This window comes from Bombina bombina, chromosome 2 (genome assembly GCF_027579735.1).
Source record: "Bombina bombina isolate aBomBom1 chromosome 2, aBomBom1.pri, whole genome shotgun sequence".
NCBI lineage: Eukaryota > Metazoa > Chordata > Amphibia > Anura > Bombinatoridae > Bombina > Bombina bombina.
In genome coordinates this window covers 15,785,870-15,810,735 of record NC_069500.1, presented here as the reverse complement: position 1 = coordinate 15,810,735, position 24,866 = coordinate 15,785,870, and the positions used below count along the sequence as shown (strand labels likewise).

Below are 24,866 nucleotides of genomic sequence, written 5' to 3'. Positions count from 1 at the left end.
GTGCCACCCTCTCTATATCTTGTCATCTCAGGGTATGATCTGATTTATTGTGTTCCTTTGCAAAATGTTGTACCAATGGGGTCTTGGATTTCCCAGTACTAATTGTGGATAAATGTTCACGAATCCTGGATCTAATATTCCTTGTCGTTAACCCTATGTAATGTAGTTTGCATGAGATGCACGTTAGTACATAAATAACAAAACTAGAGTTATAGCTCAGACAGGACTGAATTTGATAATGTGTACCTGTAAATTCTGACTTAAAGGAATCAGAAATTACAGCTGACTCACAAGGTCAACATCTACTATTCCCACATCTAAACATGCCCTTATGGGTTAACCCAGATCCCATGTCTTGTATGGTATTGGGTAATTGCGATGGTGAAAGAAGGTTACCAAATGTTCTAGATCTCTTATATGAACACTTTACACCCCTGATAACACAGTCCACCAGACCATTATCAATACATTTTTGATTATTATCCTTTGTGGTAAATGACACTAATTAAAAAGTGAATACAAGCACTGGTAATAATCGGAATCAGAGGATATAGTTTTGTTGGCCAGTATTGAGAATTTGTGCAGTTATACCACACCAAATAAGAGTTGCCCCATTGCACCACTTCATAACATAATATACATACTGTAGCTGCAAATACAGATCTTTTTTGGCCTTAGCTGACTAAGATGATGTCAATGAACAAACAGCTGTTTAGTTACATATTTTTGTAGAATGTGGTAATACATCTTGTTACAATTCTAAGTTGTTAAATAATTATCCCAGGACTCTGTTCCACATTTAAAAAAAAAAAAAAATACCCTTAGTAGACAAGAATGTGTAGAATATATGTGCATGATTATTGTTTTTTTTGGTACAATGCTAAGTATCTGCTAGATTACGAGTTTTGCGTTATGAGTAAAAAAGCAGCGTTAAGGCTCATAATGCTGCTTTTTTACTACCGCTGCTATTACGAGTCTTGTAGGTACAGCTGTCCCGCACACTTTTTTGGCCGTAACGCAAATTAATTTACGCAATTTGCGTAAAGTCTCTTTTCAATGGGACTTCCATAGCGCCGATATTACAAGTTTTTTTTTTTTTTTTTTTAGGCCAAAAAGTGAGAGGTACAGCCTATCCCGCAAGATTCATAATGCAATCGAAAGTCAGTAGTTATGAGTTTTACACTACAACGCCGTAGCATAAAACTCATAACTAATGTTTATTATAGTGGCGGCGACGTTGGGGGCGGCAGATTAGGGGTTAATAAGTGCAGGTAGGTTGTAGCGACATTGGGGGCGGGAGATTAGGGGTTAATAAATATAATGTAGGTTTTGGCAATGTTGGGGGCAGCAGATTAGGGGTTAAGTATAATGTAGGTGTCGGCGATGTCGGGGCGTCAGATTAGGGGTTAGTAAGTATAATGTAGGTGTCGGCGATGTCGGGGGCGGCAGAATAGGGGTTAATAAGTGTAAGATTAGGGGTGTTTAGACTCGGGGTTCATGTTAGGGTGCTAGGTGTAAACATAACTTTAGTTTCCCCATAGGAATCAATGGGGCTGCGTTATTGAGCTTTACGCTGCTTTTTTGCAGCTGTTAGGCTTTTTTTCAGCCGGCTCTCCCCATTGATGTCTATGGGGAAATCATGCACAAGCACGTACAACCAGCTCAACGCTGACTTAAGCAGCGCTGGTATTGGAGTGCGGTATGGAGCACAATTTTGCTCTACGCTCACTTCTTGTCTTTTAACATTAGGTTTAGGGAAACCTGTAATACCAGCGCTGTAGGTAAGTGAGCGGTGACAATAACGTGAAAGTTAGTACCGCACCCCTCATAATATAAAAACTCATAATCTAGCCGTTTGTTTGTGCATATTTGTGCATGTATTTATATTTTGTTGTGTATGATCTCATTTGGTTATGATGTATGTATATATATGTACGTTTATATTTATAATTGTGAGGCAAGTGTGTGTTTGTGCTTAATTATGTGTCTGGACTAGGGGCCATTTCTGAGTGGTCAATAGTCTCATAACCTGAATAATTGATTGCCCAGATGCAAAGTGTCCTTTTTATATTAGCACCAATGACCATGCAGACTATTGTTATACACAGCAATACTTTATATTTTAGCTGAATATCACAGCCCAGAGAGATTACAATGGCTCCTTCTCTGAAGAAGAATCTTATTGGTTTAATGCAACTGTAACTGAATATAAAATCCCACTCAAGTACGGAACAAACTACACCATAACACTTAGCGGTTCTACATCAGCTGGAGCTGGAACACCTGCAGTCTGGAGTTATGAGACCCCTATTGCAGGTAAGGAGGATCATGGGTAACTATCCTGTAATACAAGATATACAGTATTTATTATAAGCTGCACAGTTAAAGGACCAAGTAAACATAAAATAACATGTTTGATATTCAAAAAAATGTTTCAAAATGTATTACAGATCTTTTGTTTTTTTGGAAAATAGATGTACATGTGCTGAATAAACCATTTCTTTTTTAAGACACAATGAGTCCACCGATCATCTTAATTACTAATGGGATATTCACCTCCTGGTCAGCAGGAAGAGGCAAAGAGCACCACAGTAGAGCTGTTAAATATCACCTCCCTTCCCTCCCACTCCAGTCATTCTCTTTGCCTACGTTAGTGATAGGAAGAGGTAATGTGAGGTGTTAGAAAATATTCTTCAATCAAGAGTTTATTATTTTTAAAGTAGTGCCAGAGAGTGCTGCTTTGTTCTAGGGTGTAGCCGTAGTCCATATCATTCTCTACAGTAGAGCTATTGGTGGCTTTAGAGCAATAGGAACTGGTGGGACATAATTCTCACTGCACCTCCTATACATTTATGCTGCCCTTATCCTGATAGCCTAAGCACATTTAACTCAGGCATATGATTTTCCACAGGGCTATGGGAGGGAGTGGACCTCCTAAACCTGCTGAGCTGCCCTGCTGTCGGGCAGAATACAAAGGTAAGTACCAACTTTTTAGTCCGGGTCTAGGAACCTCAGAGGAAGTGGGGCACTTGATTGAGATATATCTCTGGTATTAGGACGTTAACTTCCTAGTCTTATATAGGGGAGGGGATCCTACGACAACTCAGTTTTTGACAGGCACTGGGGCTAAAGAAAATTTATGTGGCGATACTCGGGGACATCAATCACTTGGGACATTATAATAGAGATCTCAGGAAGAAGTGTTTTGGGTCCCTCTTTTGGGGCGCTAGAGCTACCTGACATGCAGTAGCATACTTGGCTCCAATTTATCACATTTTGTATAGTTATTCTAGCTCCCGGTGTCCGATCTATAAAATCTTAATGGCGACCGGGAGATTGAGTACTGTGACGCCCACGATGGGCGGAGTTGCCTTTGGAGACGTTTTTAGGCTCATTTTCTCTATCTCAAGGCAGTCAATCAGGGTGCTGGGAGATGGAGTGCTGCCACGCCCATGAGGGGCGGAGTTATGTGTTGGATTGCGCTCTCCACCTCCATTACGATACCAGAGGGCAGAGAATTTAAATTAGCTTTTTAGTGTTTTCATTGCTTTATGCAGGTGCAGTTAGCACTATGAAAATTTCAAACGGTTTAAAAATGCAGTTTCTGAGTTTTATGGCATTTATACCTTGGATAGATGGGCACCTCAGTACAATAGCTGAGGTTCAGTAGGTCCTGCAAATGTTTGGTTACTAATTTATTTCAATCCTGCACGCATAATGAAAAGGTGACAGTTTGAAATGTAAGCACACGGAAAATAATGTTGCTTTTAAAAGTTAAAGAGACAGTAACGTTTTTTTTTTTTATCTGTTATTTTTATTAAAATAATTTCAGTTGTTTTGTCTAATTCATCCTTTGTAACTTAGGATGGAACCAAAGCACACAAAAGATAATGTTACTTTAAGATTTAAAGAGACAGTAACATTTTTTATGTGTCAATTGTTATTATATATACTCCTTCTAAAGTGATTGCTGTTTAGGAGTCTTTTGACACTGGTCAATCCATGCCACAAATTTCTCCTATAGTGTCCCAAAAATTTTTATGGCCCACATGCAGTGCTCTGCGGTTTCCTGCAATTTTCATATGGAATTGCTGCACAAGACATTGCTTCTTTAGTGTACATGGCGATGTCTATTAACAGCAATGTTAACATACTAATTGGATTGTTTCTGCACACAGAAATAAGAAGTTACTTTTAATATTTAAAGAGACAGTACAGTTTTTTTTTTGTGTCAATTTTTATTAAAAAATTTACACTCTTTTTTTCTGAACCTTCTCCTTTTAAACCTATAGTGTCCACAAAATGTTATGGCCCTCATGCAGTGCCCTGCGCTTCCTCTCATACTCCTGAGTTTTCTCTGCATCTCTTGCATCCTATGTTTTTCCCACATGGAAGATAACATTACTAGAGGAATTATTTTCAATTGTTTTAGGCGCTGGATTCAGTAGTTGCTATTCCGAATGATTCTTCCCTGTTAGAGGGAGATACTTCGGCATTAAATGAGAGAAAATTCTCAGTCTCAGATGAATAATATCTTTATTAAGTCAGAAACTCCCCTGGATAAAATCCAGGATATGATAAAGGCTTTCAAATTGGCTAATTCCTTGGTTTCAAATTCTTCCCTTTAAGTTATCAAAATGGGAGCATAGGTTTCAGGTTTCCCTGTTACAGCTTACAGAGTCTTTTGGTTAGAGCCTTGTTCTACGGATGTATGCTCTAAGTCTAGGCTTGATGGAAATAATCTCCTTTGAAATTTTTAAAGAATTAAAAAAAAAAAAAGGATCCAAATAGTCTGCTGTTGGGGGGGCGGAGCCAACAGCCTAGAGGAGCAGTCGCATGATCATGGAGCTCCGGGTCTAAATGTACAAAAACTACACTAGAATAACAACCAAAGTGTAAATTAGGGTCTGAGAAGCTATGGGTTAACTACCTGATATCAGAACAATGAGAGGATCGCATCTCCCTGTCAGCGCAATAATTTAAAAGTGAGTCTAGGCGCTGGAATATAGCACATTGATGGCGGCCATGACTGTTACCTCTAACTACGTGGCATCTAAAAACGCCTGTATTGTTATACAAAGGGAACCTTTACCATTGTGAGTCGATTTCTACAAACTCTTAAATGATGATTGGAGGTTGTTTACCTCTGTAATTTCACTGCCGGATGTGGTTCAAACTTAATGAATCTACTCTCACTTTCTAAAGACGGCGGCCATCTTACCACTTTCGCAAACAAGCAGCTATTATGGCTGATACCCACCAGTTACTTGTGGAGCTTAACAAACTTCTAATCCGACATCATAATAAGCTAGCTGCCGCTCTCGCTGGAAATGCTGAGTCGGCGGAGTTGTGCAAAGCCCAGACAGCATTGTCTTCAAGCCCAGACGAGGCGGACACTACCTGCAGGGAAGCACCGGGGATCCAGCATTCCCCACGGGTCGCCAGCTCTGTATCAGCCACATCCGAGATCTTCCGTGAGGCAGAGGAGATTAATTGCGAGCCCTCAGCTACCAACGCGACCACACAGCACCTCATACCTAAGGATTTTACCCGCATGACCGTTTTGGCTGAGAGAGGAAGTCTAAGTTTCCAAGCAGGTATAAAGGGCCATATTGTCATTAGCGCTAACTGCCACCCTATCACTCCTGGTATTCCGCTGATGAGCCTGAGTGAGCAGACAACATTGCAACAGTTTTCTTTCACAAGACAACAGGGTTACCTGCTTCACTCCTTCTGGCTGCAGAGAGCTACAAGGGGTCATGGACGCCTAACTACTCAGCCGCAGAGAAGCCTTAAAATAGGTATTGGCTAAGGGACTAAAAGCATAACTGCCTCCCTGTCTCTGGCTCATAACCTTCTACGGAAATATGTTTCAGGACAAGCTAGAGACAAGCAGGGTATTTACTAGATTGCCCGTACTGAGCGATTTCTATCCAACTGATTATACATTGGGACATAAGCTTAGATCGCTATACGATTGTTAAATGTTAGTCTCATTGATAATTCTTGCTTTTCCCATCTGTTTATTAGCCTTGTGTTAACCCTGTTTTACGTTGTTGATGTTCACAATGTGTTTTACATGTTCTGATGCCTACATATCTATATGCCTACAGTTCACTAGTATGACTTATTAGATTGTCTTCCAGCTTAGGTTCTATTAACTTAGATCCCTCACTTAACATAATAGGCATAGTAAAATATTATTTAATTAATTGAGAGAAAGTTGAGTGCTTGCTTGCTGTTTGGACATAGGGCCCGTGTCTTGACAGCAAGGTCTATGAGTGTGTGGAAAATCCTAAATCTCTCTGTTTAACTCAGAAAGCCTAATTGATCATTATGCCTGAAATGCTGAAGTTATTTCTATCTTTTTATAACTAGGTAGGCATTCTAGCTTGTTAGAAGAGGATTCAATTGCGTTAGATACCCATACATAGCTATGTTAGTAAGCGAGGTAGGCACTACAATTAAAACCTGCAGCTCCCTAATTCTATCTAGAGATAGGCATCACCTATTAGAGTTTAACAGGATCTTCAAGTCCATAAAAATAACATATATGTTTAGGATTGTTGGGCAGCTTGCACCTTCTAACAATCTCTAGCGTAATACATTCTACAACTTAAATTTAGCCATCTTATTGAGATACTAAACATTATTTCACTACCCCCTGTGTCTCTGTTACTTGGCCTATTACTGCATGCTAGACTCATTGATGCTACTATTATATGTACTATAGGTAATCCTATTTACCTCTTCTATGAGTCCCTAATCTTACACTTAAAATAAGAAGCAGCAACCGAGAAGTCTATCTCTAACTTGGCATGCATGACTGTAATGTAACTGTTGATTCGCACCTGCCGTTCTGGGGACAGTATTTCCTGTAGATAATGGGGTATATATCAAACCTGGCCTAACACTGTATATACTTATGACTGGCCCTACTTGCTAAGGTCAGATAGAATGAGAACCCTAGTCCCTGACTCCGTTCATTTTGATTTAATTCCCCCTTTCATTTCATATCACATTTCTTAATATACCCTGCTACATAGTTTTCGGTATAGCTCTCTCACTACTAGTATCTATAATGTAGTATATTTCCTTACATTGTATTTGCATAGCTTACTATTGCATGTTTAAACTCTCCCTGTTCATGTTTTATATAGTGAAGATAGTTCTAAGTGCATTTTATTTCGTTCTCTTGCTCCTAAATGGTGAGATAATCCTGAAAGCATGAAAAATCCTACCTCCCCCCCCCCCCTCCCCTCCCCTCTCTATAATAATGTATTCCCTACTCCAGGGAAACTAACAAGGCGGTTCATCTCGTCTATACCGCACCTGCATCACAACTATTGAATACTCTCTTAGAACCTAACCCTTCATAATACATTAGGAATGCGTTCATATATCCTGTCTAGATCAGCAGGTCTGATCGCTAATGTGTGTCACCTACGCATGCTATTTTAACTTAGCTGCTAGCTAATTCTATGGAGGTGTTCCAATGTTTCAACATAAACCCATTTTCCAGTAAGGGAGTTTGACATTATATTATCCTAAAAAACAAAAAAAATGAGGTTTTTCAACAGGGGCCCATGAGTGGCTCTTTCCAATTTATGTTCATTCACTCTATGTACTATTTACAGTATCCCCATATAGCCTGATAATGACTGCTTGGTACATGTAGTATGTTTTCTATTACCTTGGTGTTTACAGTATAATGTGAAAAAGTATTTGTTTTTCAATCATTTGGTTTACCTATCTGTCACATGTTTGCAGTTTACTATGTAATACATTTCTGATCTCTTTGTTATTGCATATTGATAATTACCAAATGTTTATTCTGTCAAAAAAACCTCAATAAAAACTATTTAAAAACAACAAATAGTCTGCTGTTGAATCAAAGACAGCATGAAGGACATGTCCCCCGATCCGGGATCAGATCTTGTAGGGGGCAGACTTTAGGTCTTCGCTTAGGCTTGGGTTTGAGATGTTCAGAATCCCTGGGCAATAGAAAATAGTGTCCCAGGGATTCAAATTGGACAGGTTTCTGCTTTCAAGATTATCTGCAGATCAGACAAAAAGAGAGGCGTTCTTACACTGCGTAAGAGACATCACAGACCTGGGAATGATTGTTCCAGTTCCAATACTGGTACTGGGTCTGTTTTTTTTTTATACCAATCGGTTTGTGGTTCCCAAAACAGAAGGGAACCTTCAGACCACTTTTTAGATCTCAAGAGTCTAAACAGATTTTCTTAGTGTACCGTCCTTCAAGATGGCAACTATTCGTTCCATTCTTCCCTTGATCCAAGAGGGTCAATTTCTGACAACTGTGGATTTAAAGGATGCGTACCTTCATGTGCCATTCACAAGTTGGACAAACGCTTCCAGTTCGTGGCTCTTCTTTTCAGTTTTGTCTCAGCTCTCAGTTTTTCACTCCAGTTGATCTAAATAAGAAAGCTCTGGGAGCGCTGTTGACGGTGCTTCGGTTACGAGGCATTGCAGTGGTGTTCTATCTGGACGACATTCTAGTCCAGACGCCATCCTTACAGCTAGCAATATTTCACACAGACTTGGTGTTATCCTTCCCGTGGTCTTACGGGTGGAAGGTAAATTTGGAAAAGAGTTCCTTAGTCCCATGCACAATGGTAACTTTCTTGGGAACGATTATAGATTCCATATCAAGGAGTTCCTTAGCAAGTTAAGATTTTTCTTATGGAATTTCAGGAAATCAGAGATTATCGATACTTGTTTTGTCAATCAGTCCACTCCTCGGCCTTCAGTGGTTCAGTGCATGGAGGTAATCGGGCTGATGGTGGCGGCAAGGGACATCATCCCGTTTGCTCGGTTCCATCTCAGACCTCTGCAGTTAAGCATGCTCAGGCAATGGATCGGAGGTTATACAGATTTGTCTCCTCGAATACTACTGGAGCAGGAGACAAGGGATTTTCTTCAATGGTGGTTGTCTCTGGATTATCTCTCCCAGGGAACCTGCTTTCGCAGACCATCTTGGGTATTTGTGACAACAGACGCCAGCCTTCTAGGGTGGGGAGCAGTCTGTGGCTCCCTAAGGGCTCAGCGGGTTTGGACTCAGCCAGAGGCCTCTAGTTATCAAAGTCTGGCGGACCTGATCCGACAGTGCGGATCAGGTCCGCCAGACCTCGCTGAATACGGCGAGCAATACACTCGCCGTATTCATCATTGCACCAGCAGCTCACAACAGCTGCTGGTGCAACGCCGCCCCCTGCAGACTCGCGGCCAATGGGCCACCAGCAGGGTGGTGTCAATCATCCCAATCGGGTTGATTTCCAGCGATGTCTGTCCGCCTGCTCAGAGCAGGCGGACAGGTTATGGAGCAGCGGTCTTTGTGACCACTGCTTCATAACTGCTGTTTCTGGCGAGCCTGCAGGCTCGCCAGAAACACGGGGCATCAAGCTCCATTCGGAGCTTGATACATATGTCCCAGAGTCTTAACTTCCTATAAACATTCTGGAGCAGAGAATGATCTACTATGTTCTTCTGGCCTGGCCTCAGTTATCCTCAATCCAGTTTATCAGGTTCCAGTTGATCAAAATGAAAAATAATTCAGTGGGCGGAGGCCCGTTCTTGCTGCCTGTTGGCGAGCTACATCCCAGGGGTGGAACATTGGGGAGGCGGATTTCCTGCGCAGGAAGTCCTTTCATCCAGTTCCATTTCCTCCATTTGCTTTTCTTCCTCAGGCTATTGCTCGGATCCAGCGGGAGAGGGCTTTGGTGATCCTCATAGCACTGACTTCACCTTGTAGGATTTGGTATACAGATGGACATGTCATCTCTGCCATCTTGGAGGCTTCCACTGAGGAAGGACCTTCTAATTTGTGGGCCCCTCCTTCACCCACATCTGGTTTATCTGAATCTGACTGCTTGGAGATTGAACACTTATTATCCAAGCAGAGTTTTTCTGACTCTGTCATTGTGACCATGATTCAGGCTCGAAAACCTGTTATTAGTCAAATTTTTCATACGATATGGTGTGAATCCATGGTCTTCTCATGGAGTAGATAGGATTCCTATAATTTTGTCTTTTCTCCAAGAGGGTTGGAGGAAGATTTATCGTCAAGTTCCCTAAAGGGTAAAAACCCTGTCTTTTGCTATTTTGTTACACAAACGTCTGGTAGATGTCCCAGATGTACAATCATTTTGTTAGGCCTTGGTCAGGATCAGGCCTGTTTTCATACAGTTACTCCTCCATGTTCTTCAAGGGGCTCAGTTTGAGCCTATTCTTTCCTTTAGATATTGAGTTGTTATCTTGGAAAGTTTTTTCTTCTGCTCGGAGAGTGTCAGTGCTCTCTGCATTTCAGTAGGAGTCTCCTTATTCTACTTCCATTCTGATAAAGTAGTTTTACGTACTAGCTTAGGATTTCTTCCAAAGGTTGTTTCTGATCGGAACATTAATCAGTAGATTGTTGTTCTTTTCTTGTGTCCTAATCCCTTTTCTCAGAAGGAAAGACTTCTGTTCAATTTGGTCGTGGTCCGTGCTTTAAGGTTTTTTCCTGCAGGCGATTAAGGACTGTCATCAGTCTTCTTTGTTTGTGGTTTTCTCATGAAAACGCAAGGGACAGAAAGCTATGGCTACTTTTTCTTTTTGGCTGAAGAGTATTTTACGCTTTTGGGAGAATGGTTCTTCAAGCAGTGGTGCCTTCAGTTTAGGTTCCCTGTCTTGTCCCCCCCGTATCATCTGTGTACTCTAGCTTGGGTATTGAATCCCATTAGTAATTAAGATTATCCGTGGACTCATTGTGTCTTAAAAAAGAAAAGAAAATGTATGCTTACCTGATAAATGTATTTCTTTTTTGACACGATGAGTCCACGTCCCGCCCTGTTCTTTTAGACAGGTTGTGGGTTTTTGTAAACTTCACTAGATATAAAAGAGAGAGAAAGAACTGCACCAAAATAATATGCAGTTCAAAGACCAGGATATAAAGCAAAACACAATATAATAAATGAGATACTATAGTAAATCAAAAAATATGTGTAATTTATTAATAACAAATTCCTTAGTAATAAACATCAAACAATAAATTATTGCTTTTGTAAATTTCAATTGAGAAGTACAGCAGCAAAAAACACGTACTAACACCCCCACATATACACACAAAGGACAAACAGACAATTCACATGGGCCCCACTTGCAACACAGAGCCTAGACCTAAGCCGGCAAATAAAAGTTCATAGCAGGAGACTTTATCATGAAGATGGAAAATGACATGACAGCAAACCAATGTAGTGAATGGATGACTGAAGCTGATGACAAAAGTAACCAATATGAACTGTTCATTATTGTGGATAATGAATGAAAATATGGATTGGATGAATTAAATGGTTAGTGATGAAGATGACCACACATCCAGTGACTTAGGTGAAGTTGCAGGTGTAGAATACAAAAACAAAACAGCAGCCAGTATATCAATAACAAATAGGTGGAGAAGTGTGGCGGACGTTTACAAATAAAAGTTCAAGTGAAAGTTCCAGTTGGGGGCGAGTATATAGCAAAAAGATAGAGCGCATAGAAGGCACAACACAATACTCAAAGCCCCTGATACTGATCACTCATGCGATCCTCCAGATTATACTTACGACTGCACCACACAAATGACCACCAACTCTCTAACCGGCAGAGGTCACAAGTCACTCGTACTGGGCTATGCTGTTCTGCATACACATAATAGGGGTATCCCACGGCAAACGACACAGAGCCATCCTATTCTTCCCGACGACTAACGACGAATGACGGTACCTGTTCCGATCAGCCAATCGGATTGAACTTCAATCTGATTGGCTGATTCAATCAGCCAATCAGATTTTTCCTACCTTAATTCTGATTGGCTGATAGAATCCTATCAACCAATCGGAATTGAAGGGACGCCATCTTGGATGACATCACTTAAAGGTACCATCATTCGTCGTTAGTTGTCGGGAAGAAGAGGATGGCACCGCGTCGGCTCGTCTGAAGATGGCTCCGCTCCACTCCGGATGGATGAAGATTGAAGACGCCGCTTGGATGAAGACTTCAATCGGATGATGACATCTGCCGCTCCGGATCTCCTCTTCGGTTCCATCGGTGGTCGGCTGGCTGAAGACGGCTAAAGGTAGGATGATCTTCAGGGGGGTAGTGTTAGGTTTATTTAAGGGGGGTTTGGGTTAGAGTAAGGGTATGTGGGTGGTGGGTTTTAATGTTGGTGGGTTGTATTTTTATTTTACAGGCAAAAGAGCTGTTTTCTTTGGGGCATGCCCCGCAAAAGGCCCTTTTAAGGGCTGGTAAGGTAATAGAGCTGGTAACTTTTTAATGTAGAATAGGGTAGGGCATTTTTTTATTTTGGGGGGCTTTGTTATTTTATTAGGGGGCTTAGATTAGGTGTAAGTAGCTTAAAATTGTTGTAATATTTTTTTGAAAATGTTTTTAAATAATTTTTTTTATTTTTTGTAACTTAGATTTTTTTATTTTTTTGTACTTTAGTTACTTTATTTAATTGAATTTAATTGTAGTTATTTGTAGCTAATTTATTTAATTAATTTAATGATAGTGTAGTGTTAGGTTTAATTGTAACTTAGGTTAGGATTTATTTTACAGGTAATTTTATATTTCTTTTAGCTAGGTAGTTATTAAATAGTTAGCTAAAATAAATACAAAGTTACCTGTAAAATAAATATAAATCCTAAAATAGCTACAATGTAATTATTAATTACATTGTAGCTATCTTAGGGTTTATTTTACAGGTAAGTATTTAGTTTTAAATAGGAATAATTTATTTAATTATAGTGTAGTGTTAGGTGTAATTGTAACTTAGGTTAGTTTTTATTTTACAGGTAAATTTCTCTTTATTTTAACTAGATAGCTATTAAATAGTTACTAACTATTTAATAGCTATTGTACCTAGTTAAAATAAATTGAAATTTGCCTGTAAAATAAAAATAAATCCTAAAATAGCTACAATATAATTATTATTTATATTGTAGCTATATTAGGGTTTATTTTAATGGTAAGTATTTAGTTTTAAATAGGATTAATTTAGTTAATAAGATAAATATTATTTAGATTTATTTAATTAATATTTAAGTTAGGGGGTTGTTAGGGTTAGTGTTAGACTTAGGTTTAGGGGTTAATAAATTTATTATAGGTTGCGGCGGTATAGGGGGGCAGGATAGGCGTTAATAAATTATAGTTGGTGACGGTATAGGGGGGGCAGATTAGGGGTTAATAAGTTTAACATAGGTTGCGGCGAGGTCCGGGATCCGCAGGATAGGGGTTAATAACTTTATTATAGGTGGCGGCGGTATGGGGGGGGCAGGATAGGGGTTACTAGGTATAATGTAGGTGGCGGCGGTGTCCGAGAGCGGCGATTTAGGGGTTAATAACTTTATTATAGTTGCGGCGGGGTCTAGGAGTGGCGGTTTAGGGGTTAATAACTTTATTATAGTTGCGGCGGGGTCTAGGAGTGTCGGTTTAGGGGTTAATAACTTTATTTAGTTGCGAGGGGCTCCGGGGGTGCTGGTATAGGGGGTAATACATTTATTTAGTTGCGGCGGTGTGGGGGGGGCAGATTAGGGGTGTTTAGACTCGGGGTACATGTTAGGGTGTTAGGTGTAGACAGCTCCCATAGGAATCAATGGGATATCTGGCAGCAGCGAACATGAACTTTCGCTATGGTCAGACTCCCATTGATTCCTATGGGATCCGCCTACTTGCAGGGTGGCGGTTTGAAAACCAGGTACGCTGGGCCGGAAAAGTGCCGAGCATACCTGCTAGTTTTTTGATAACTAGCAAAAGTAGTCAGATAGTGCCGAACTTGTGTGCGGAACATCTGGAGTGACGTAAGAATCGATCTGTGTCGGACTGAGTCCGGCGGATCGAAGCTTATGTCACTAAATTCTACTTTTGCCGGTGTCTAGGGCTTGATAACTAAGGCGAATCAGCCTTGCCACAAATACGCTGTGGAATTCCAGCGTATTTGAGGTTGACGGCTTGATAACTAGAGGTCTTAGAGTTTGCTATTGACAAGAAGCATTGCTTGATGTGAGCAATACTTTAAACAAGATATTTTAGAAGACATAATATTAAGACGGCTGACTAGCATAAAGCTACAAAGATTATGAAAGTTGCCCTGAAAGTCTTCATGTTCATCAGTTAAAAAAACATCTATAAAAAGAGAAAGTTCAGCACTTTTGCTACTCTCCCTAGGAGTGGGTGCCCTGCAAAGATGACTACAAGAGCTCACAGCATGCTGATTAAGAAGAATCCTGAATTGTCAGCTAAAGATTTAAATAAATCCCAGAAGCATGCTGGGATCTCTGTTGATCAGCCTATAATTGTTGGTCAAAGTTCAAGCATACTGGCTCTATGAACGATCACTGTGTATATAGAAAATGGCGAAATATATGCACGAAACAAACAAAATTGACCAAGGCCCAATATTTATGTGAAAATCTGAAAAATAACATATCTAACCCTAGAAAGTTTTGGGAAGTCATAAATAACTTACACACTCCCTCAATCCACTCCCAACCCTCCACTGTCAAAGTGGATAACCAAACCCTGCAACTCCCCTTAGTAGCAAATGCCTTTAACAATTATTTTGTCGGATGCTCCACCACCCTGATTGACAAACTAATAAATGACACGCATCCTGAAACTACAAATGTGGATCAGGCCCCACTAAATCTACAAATACCAAATATAGAGAAGTTCAATTTTAGACCTGTACCCATCAATATCATTAAACACCTTAATAATCTAAAAATGAAAAAACAGGGGGGTAGTTATCAAGCCGTCTACTTTTCTGCCTTCACCGGCCCAATACGCCCACCTAAGCTCGCCTACCTTCGCCGCCGCGGACCTTGAATACGTTCGCCTAAGTTATCAAATAAAGCTGTCAAAAAGCCGCGGGGCGATGGGCAGCGGACTGTGATAATTATCACTCATCCAATCTCGCTGCTCTTCGGCTTTTTCCCAGCTTTATTGCTAGCCTGTCACTAAGCACCCACACTAAACTACACTGTTCTATCCCTATACCGGCGCCCCCGGAGCCTCCCGCAACTCAATAAAGTTACTAATTCCTAAACCGCCGCTCCTAGACCCTGCCGCAACTCTTATAAATGTATTAACCCCTAAACCGCCGCTCCTAGACCCTGCCGCAACTCTGATAAATGTATTAACCCCTAAACCGCCGCTCCCGGACACCGCTGCCTACAGTATACCTAGTAACCCCTATCCTGCCCCCCCTATACCGTCGCCCTCTATAATAAAATTATTAACCCCTATCCTGCTGATCCCGCACCTCGCCGCAACTAAATAAATAGTTTAACCCCTAAACCGCCGCTCCCTGAACCCGCCGCAACCTATATTAAACCTATTAACCTTTAAGGGACGTCATCCAAGATGGCGTCCCCTCAATTCCGATTGGCTGATAGGATTCTATCAGCCAATCGGAATTAAGGCAGGAAAAATCTGATTGGCTGATGGAATCAGCCAATCAGATTGAGCTCGCATTTTATTGGCTGTTCTGATCAGCCAATAGAATGCGAGCTCAATCTGATTGGCTGATTCCATCAGCCAATCAGATTTTTCCTACCTTAATTAGGCAAAAGAGCTGAACTTTTTGGGGCATGCCCCCACAAATGGCCCTTTTAAGGGCTGGTAAGGTTAAAGAGCTTTGAACTTTATTTAATTTAGAATAGGGTAGGGCATTTTTTTATTTTGGGGGGGTTTGTTATTTTATTAGGGGTCTTAGATTAGGTGTAAGTAGCTTAAAATTGTTGTAATATTTTTAAAATGTTTGTAACTTATTTTTTTATTTTTTGTAACTTAGCTTTTTTTATTTTTTGTACTTTAGTTAGTTTATGTAATTGTATTTAATTGTAGTTATTTGTAGGTAGTTTATTTAATTAATTTAATGATAGTGTAGTGTTAGGTTTAATTGTAAATTAGGTTAGGATTTATTTTACAGGTAATTTTGTATTTCTTTTAGCTAGGTAGTTATTAAATAGTTAATAACTATTTAATAACTATTTTAACTAGCTAAAATAAATACCAAGTTACCTGTAAAATAAATATAAATCCTAAAATAGCTACAATATAATTATTATTTATATTGTAGCTATATTAGGGTTTATTTTACAGGTAAGTATTAAGTTTTAAATAGGAATAATTTATTAAAGCATAGTGTAGTGTTAGGTGTAATTGTAACTTAGGTTAGGATTTAGTTTACAGGTAAATTTCTCTTTATTTTAGCTAGGTAAGCTATTAAATAGTTAATAACTATTTAATAGCTATTGTACCTAGTTAAAATAAATTGAAAGTTGCCTGTAAAATAAAAATAAATCCTAAGATAGCTAGAATATAATTATTATTTATATTGTAGCTATATTAGGGTTTATTTTAAAGGTAAGTATTTAGTTTTAAATAGGATTAATTTAGTTAATAATAAAAATATTATTTAGATTTATTTAATTAATATTTAAGTTAGGGGGGCGTTAGGGTTAGTGTTAGACTTAGGTTTAGGGGTTAATAATTTTATTACAGTGGCGGCGGCGTAGTGGGGGGCAGGATAGTGGTTAATAAATTTATTATAGGTGGCGACGGTGTAGGGGGGGCAGATTAGGGGTTAATAAATTTATTATAGGTGGCGACGGGTTCAGGGAGCGGCGGTTTAGGGGTTAATACATTTATTATAGTTGCAGTGGGCTCCGGGAGCGGCGGTTTAGGGGTTAATATGTATAGAGTAGCTTGCGGTGGGCTCCGGGAGCGGCGGTTTAGGGGTTAATATGTATAGAGTAGCTTGCGGTGGGCTCCGGGAGCGGCGGTTTAGGGGGTAATATGTATAGAGTAGCTTGCGGTGGGCTCCGGGAGCGGCGGTTTAGGGGGTAATAACTTTATTTAGTTGCGGCGGTGTAGGGGGGGCAGATTAGGGGTGTTTAGACTCGGGGTACATGTTAGGGTGTTAGGTGCAGACATCTCCCATAGGAATGAATGGGATGTCTGTCAGCAGCGAACTTGTACTTTCGCTATGGTCAGACTCCCATTGATTCCTATGGGATCCGCCGCCTCCAGGGGTGGCGGTTTGAAAACCAGGTACGCTGGGCCGTAAAAGTGCCGAGCATACCTGCTAGTCATTTAATAACTAGCAAAAGTAGTGAGATTGTGCCGCACTTGTGTGCGGAACATCTGGAGTGACGTAAGAATCGATCTGTGTCGGACTGAGTCCGGCGGATCAAAGCTTACGTCACTAAATTCTACTTTAGCCGGTCTCGAGCCTTTGATAACTAAGGCGAATCAGCCTCGCAACAAATACGCTGCGGAATTAAAGCGTATTTGAGGTTGACGGCTTGATAACTAGGCCCCACAGTCTGGACCTGATCAAATCCCAGCAATGCTGTTGAAGCTCAGCACGTCAGCAATTGCTAAACCTGTCACAACCCTAATTAACGAATCCTTGGTGTCTGGATACATACCCAAACTTTGGAAGACTGCAAGAGTAGTGCCTATCCACAAAAGTGGTGAGTTAACCATAGTTACTAACTATTGCCCAATATCATTGCTCCCAGTATTGTCAAAAATCTTAGAAAAATGCGTCCATACGCAATTACTGTACGCGAGTATTACCAACAATCTATCTGACCCCTGATCAATCAGGTTTTCACCAGAATCACTCCACTACAACTGCCCTCCTAAAAGTTTGCAACGACATCCAAACTGGCATGGAACAAGGAGACCTAACTGGAGCTATTTTTCTTGATTTTGCAAAAGCCTTTGACACAGTAGACCACGACATACTACTGCTCAAACTAAAAAATCACAGTATGTCTCCATTTCTGACAGTGACTCCCTCCCTCTCACAGTCATGTGCGGTGTTCCCAAAGGTTCCATTCTCAGCCCCCTACTATTCACATTATTTATAAATGATCTGCCAAATGTCTGCAAATCCTCAACTGTACACATGTACACAGACGACACGGTAATCTATGCAAACAAACCGCTTGAGGCAGTGCTCCAAGACCAGTTAACAGAGGTAGAAAAGTGGATCTCAAAAAACAAACTCTTCCTAAACACTGACAAAACTGTCACAATGATCTTTGGAATGGTACCTAAATTACTCAAACTACAAAAATCCCATCTACGCATTAAAACAAAATCAAATTGCACACTGACCTCAGTCCACTCTTTCAAATACTTGGGTATGTTGTTAGATCCAAATCTATCTTTTGGCCTCCACATAGAAAAACTTGCATCTAATCTCTATCCAAAACTAGGTGCCCTGTACAGAAACAAATCCTGTCTCAGCCCTACAGTAAAGGAAAAGATTGTACAGCAAATGCTGATGCCTATCGTGGATTATGGAGACGTAGTATATGCACCTGCACCGCAAACTCACCTTAATAAACTTAATACATTGTATAACTCGTTCTGCCACTTTGTGCTACAATGTAACTACAGGACCCACCATTGTGACATGCTAAAAGAACTAAACTGGCTGTCGCTGGAATCCAGACGCACCCTCCATCTTTCCTGCCTTGTGTTTAAGAGCCTTTCTTGGAAGCTCCCACCCTACCTGAGCAGAATGCTCTCCCCGGCTGTTCCCACCTCCCATAACCTCCGATCCAGTACCAGCACATTATTTAGTTTGCCTCAATACAAACAGAAAGCAGCTCGATCCTCCTTTTCCTACAGAGCACCACAATTATGGAATGACCTCCCTCACACTTTAAAAACTTCCCCAAGCCTAATATCCTTTAAGAGATCCCTCTCTACATATCTCAAAACATAATGTGCCTGTCAGGGTTGATTTATATATTTCCTACCTGTTCTATGTTAAATGTTGCATATATTGTGTAGTAATATTGTTTTTGTATTTTATTGTACCCTATTGTATCAATGCAATGTTTTGTGTACCCAGGACATACTTGAAAACGAGAGAAATCTCAATGTATCCTTCCTGGTAAAATATTTTATAAATAAATAATATGTTAAACACTAGTCTAGAATGGTGTTCATGGAAGGACACAAAGGATGAAACCACAGCTGCCAAAAAAAACATTAATGCACATCTGAAGTTTGCATAAGAGGACCTGGATGTTTCATAGCAAAACATTTGGTGGACAGATGAAACCAGTAGTGAGGAACACACAAAACTATATGTAGAAAAAAAAGGTACAGCAACTTTAAAACCTCATCTTAACCATTAAAAGTGTGAAGAAGATGACATCATGGTTTGGGGCTGCTTTACTGACTTAGGGCCTGGAGAGCTTGTGATTATCAATAGAAAAGTGAATTCTAAGACAATTTGCAGGACAATATAAGGCCATCTGTCTGCCAGTTGTAGCTCAGCAGACTTTAGGTGATGCAACAAAACAAAGACTCAAAGCACAGGAGTAAATCAGCAACAGAAAAGCTTCAGAAGGAAATGTACCCTCTGAAGTGGCCATAACTGAAACGCTGTTACATGACTTCAAGAAAATGATTCACAAATATCTAAAAACCTTTACTGAACTGAAATATGGTACAGAATTCCCCCAGACCATTATATAGGTCTCATCCACAACTACAGGAAACATTTGGTCGAGATTATTGCTACCAAAGGAGGGTCAACCAGTTATTTAATACCAAGGATCAAATACTCGTTCAACCGTGCACTGGGAATAATTACACTCACACAATAAATGCATGAAAACATAAAGATCTATACTATGGGGCCGATTTATAAAAGTGTGAGCGGACATGATATGATGTAGGTTATGATGTCTGCCGCACATTGATAGTTCTTAAGCAATGCTGCCCCTGCAGATTTGCGGCCAATTGGCTAGCAGGGGGTGTCAATCAGCTCGATCATATAGGATCAGGCAGATTGATGCCTGCAGCCTCAGAGAAGGCGGACAAGTTATGTAGCAGCAGTCTTTAGACCGCTGCTTCATAACTGCTTCATAACTGCTGTTTTCGGGAGCCTGAAGGCTCACGCGGAAACGGGCATCAAGCTCCATTTGGAGCTTGATAATTCGGCCCCTATGAGTGAAGTGCAAAATGAACTTAGTTATTGTGTGCTAACACTGTAGTTGAGTGTATTGAGTAGTTAACTTTTATTTTTTCACTCATATAACAAGTTCAAAGTAATATGTTAGTGCTCGAGCAAAAGCCTAGGGCATGCTGTTATCTGGATGTCGGATATCTTAGATGTGCTTAATCCCTCGTAGGAGAGACTTCTATGGGAGTTCACTGAAAAACTAATTTATGCTGTTCCTGGTGCACTAAACCGAAGATGCGCTAATCTGAGGCCAAATAGTTGTGTTTTTTTACTAACATTTAATCTATGCTTTTCTATTTAGATATGGTATATGACAAAATAATGGACTGGGAAGAGCTTAAAGTTGTATTTTTATGTCTAGCTATATGGGTGAACATACACATATATAAATACACACATATATATATACACATATATAAATACACACATATATATATACACATATACAAATACACACACATATATACACATATATAAATACACACATATATATATACACATATATAAATACACACACATATATATATATATACACATATATAAATACACACATATATATACACATATATAAATACACACATATATATACACATATATAAATACACACACATATATATATATACACATATATAAATACATACATATAAATACACACATATAAATACACACATAAAAATACATACATACGTATACTCATTTGAGCCCTTCTCAGTACATCACTTTTTTATATACCATATCCCTTTAAATCACTGTTTTAATAAAAAAAAAAAAATTACATTTAATTTGTGTATCTATATCTATATCCTATTCTTTGTTACCATTCACTTCATTCCGGATTGTGTGATTCTTAGAATAGGGTTGTGATAAGTACAACACACCCTGCTCTTTTGATTTCACGTCACTTGTAATCTGGTCTATAACTGAGGTTTTTTTTTAAAGCAGACTTTGGGGCCGAATTATCAATCTCCGAATGGAGCTTGATGCCCCTTGTTTCCGAAACAGAAGTTATGAATAACGTGTCCGCCTGCTCTGAGGCGGTGGACAGAAATCATTGAATACTATTAGGTTGATTGATACCCCCTGCTAGCGGACGATTGGCCGAAAATCTTCAGGGGACGGTATTGCACAAGCAGTTCTGGTGAACTGCTTGTGCAATGATAAATGCTGACTGCGTATTTGCCATTGTAAATCTTTATATATGAGTTGATGTGCAGATGTGAGTTAAAGTAATTGAGTGAGAATCGCACATTGTGCTGAATTTACTAAGAGATTTCTGCATGCTCCCGTATCTCCAACTTCACCAGTTTCTGTTATTCTGTATATCTGATTCACTGAATCATCTGCATAGAAAACCATAGGAAATGATAATGCTGGAGAGGCTGGCGAAGGTGTAGAGGCTGCAGGGAGCTTTAGTGAATCACCTGAATGTGAGGACAGTGAAGATTCAGAGACCTGTTGGTGAATTTTATGAAAACAAAACAAGCGTAGCTACAGTGGCTGAGTTCAGGCGCCAGCAATTTGCCTCTGATAAGATGTAAGAAGGGCTATAATTTATTAATTCCTTGTTTCAATTAAAGGAAACGTAACCTTTCTGACCAATCAAAACATGAAAGTAAGAAATTGTTTTCAGCGGTTTTGCATCATTATTTGTGTTACAGAGAGTGTACATCTGTATTTTATAGACCCCATATAACGCTTATTACTCTTCCTACAGAGCCTCCATTAATACATAAGAGAAAGATTGAAGCTGGAGACAAGATGGCAGCTCTGCCCCTTCACCCTGTTCCTGACCTGCACGGACCAATCAGGTTAGTACCTGGTAATAGTGATGTCGCGAATAGTTCGTGGCGAACATAGCATGTTCGCGTTCCCTGTGGCGGGCGAACATATGCGATGTTCGATCTGCCCCCTATTCTTTATCATTGAGTAAACTTTGACCCTGTACCTCACAGTCAGCAGACACATTCCAGCCAATCAGCAGCAGACACTCCCTCCCAGTCCCTCCCACCTCCTGCACAGCATCCATTTTAGATTCATTCGGAGCCTGCATTGTTAGTGAGAGGAGGGACAGTGTTGCTGCTGCTGATTTAATAGGGAAATAGATAGCAAGGCTAGTGTATTCAGTGTCCACTACAGTCCTGAAGGACTCATCTGATCTCTGCTGTAAGGACAGCACCCCAAAAAGCCCTTTTTAGGGCTAGAACATCAGTCTGCTTTTTTTTTTTTCCCTGTGTAATCTAATTGCAGTTGCCTGCCTGCCAGCGTGTGTGTCAGGCTCACAGCGTATACTGTGCCCACTTGCCCAGTGCCACCACTCATATCTGGTGTAACAGTAGTGTACATTTTAAAAAAAACAACACTTTTTTGACTGTGAAATAATAGCAGATAGCTGCCAGTACCCTAAGATGGCCGCCAATAAGGCAGATGGGGAGGGTTAGAGAGCTGTTTGGGGGGGGGTATCAGGGAGGTTGGTGGCTAAGGGGGGATGCTACACCCCCCTATGCTAAAAAAAAAAAAATAATTAAAAACCTTTTATTTTAGTACTGGCAGACTTTCTGCCAGTACTTAAGATGGCGGGGACAATTGTGGGTTGGGGGAGGGAAGGGAGCTGTTTGGGAGGGATCAGGGGGTCTGATGTGTCAGGTGGGAGGCTGATCTCTACACTAAAGCTAAACTTAACCCTGCAAGCTCCCTACAAACTACCAAATTAACCCCTTCACTGCTAGCCATAATATACGTGTGATGCGCAGCAGCATTTAGCGGCCTTCTAATTACCAGAAAGCAATGCCAGTCATATATGTCTGCTATTTCTGAACAAAGGGGATCTCAGAGAACCATTTACAACCATTTGTGCCATAATTGCACAAGCTGTTTGTAAATAATTTCAGTGAGAAACCTAAAATTGCGAAAAAATTTAAGTTTTTTTTTTTTTTAAATTTGATCGCATTTGGCGGTAAAATGGTGGCATGAAATATACCAAAATGGGCCTAGATCAATACTTTGGGTTGTCTACTACACTACACTTAAGCTAAAATTAACTCTACAAGCTCCCTACATGCTCTCTAATAAACCCCTTCACTGCTGGGCATAAAACACGTGTGGTGAGCAGTGGCATTTAGCAGCCTTCTAATTACCAAAAAGCAACGCCAAAGCCATATAAGTCTGCTATGATGGCATGTCTGGCACACAGTGTTGGGGCAAGGGTCCATCTGACCACTGATACCTGGTCTGCAAAGCATGGTCAGGGCAGGTATATCACCTACACAGCGCACTGTGAAGCGGGCATAACCCTTACACTACCTGATCGATACAACATCATACCTGATGTTTTAAAGCACGTTATTCCAAACAATTTAGGAATGTTAGGTGATTTCTGCCCTTTATGGATTAAAACCAGACTCTGCATCAACTATGTCATTTTCCATTGGAGTTTTGCCATGGATCCGCCTCCGGCATGCCACAGTCCAGGTGTTAGTCCCCTTGAAACAACTTTTCCATCACTATTGTGGCCAGAAAGAGTCCCTGTGGGTTTTAAAATTCGCCTGCCTATTAAAGTCTATGGCGGTTCGCCCGTTCGAACTTTTGCGGAAGTTCGCGTTCGACGTTCGCGAACCCAAATTTTTAGGTTCGCGATATCACTACCAGGTAATGACACTGGCCTACCCTCACTGTTACCTGGGGACGGTGTTTAATAAAAGTATTTACAGATACAGAAAAAATGGCAAAATGTAATTTTAATGTGTTAAGTTTTTTGTTCTTATACATATAGGGCATATCAGTGTCCACCAATGGAATTGTGGGAGTTTTTATTATCTGCCAATGAGCTTCTGTTTCATGGATCACCTACGTACAGACATGCAGTTTCATCACCTACGTACAGACATGCAGTTTCATCACCTACGTACAGACATGCAGTTTCATCACCTACGTACAGACATGCAGTTTCATCACCTTCGTACAGACAGGCAGTTTCATCACCTATGTACAGACATGCAGTTTCATCACCTACGTACAGACAGGCAGTTTCATCACCTACGTACAGACATGCAGTTTCATCACCTACGTACAGACATGCAGTTTCATCACCTACGTACAGACAGGCAGTTTCATCACCTACGTACAGACAGGCAGTTTCATCGCCTACGTACAGACATGCAGTTTCATCACCTACGTACAGACAGGCAGTTTCATCACCTACGTACAGACAGGCAGTTTCATCACCTACGTACAGACAGGCAGTTTCATCACCTACGTACAGACAGGCAGTTTCATCCTTCCAGAACCCAAATTTTTAGGTTCGCGATATCACTACCAGGTAATGACACTGGCCTACCCTCACTGTTACCTGGGGACGGTGTTTAATAAAAGTATTTACAGATACAGAAAAAATGGCAAAATGTAATTTTAATGTGTTAAGTTTTTTGTTCTTATACATATAGGGCATATCAGTGTCCACCAATGGAATTGTGGGAGTTTTTATTATCTGCCAATGAGCTTCTGTTTCATGGATCACCTACGTACAGACATGCAGTTTCATCACCTACGTACAGACATGCAGTTTCATCACCTACGTACAGACAGGCAGTTTCATCACCTATGTACAGACATGCAGTTTCATCACCTACGTACAGACAGGCAGTTTCATCACCTACGTACAGACATGCAGTTTCATCACCTACGTACAGACATGCAGTTTCATCACCTACGTACAGACAGGCAGTTTCATCACCTACGTACAGACAGGCAGTTTCATCGCCTACGTACAGACATGCAGTTTCATCACCTACGTACAGACAGGCAGTTTCATCACCTACGTACAGACAGG

General features: G+C 40.4%; 1 protein-coding gene across 1 annotated transcript in view; it reads left to right on the top strand.

The window, feature by feature from the left end:
* Nucleotides 1–24,866, top strand: part of LOC128646843 (sushi domain-containing protein 1) — a 377,381-nt gene that overhangs the window by 258,651 nt on the left and 93,864 nt on the right. Inside the window, exons 6-7 of the mRNA XM_053699643.1 lie at nt 2,127–2,316; nt 21,756–21,849. Coding sequence (XP_053555618.1) covers nt 2,127–2,316; nt 21,756–21,849 — 284 coding nt within the window. The remainder of the gene's footprint in view (nt 1–2,126; nt 2,317–21,755; nt 21,850–24,866) is intronic.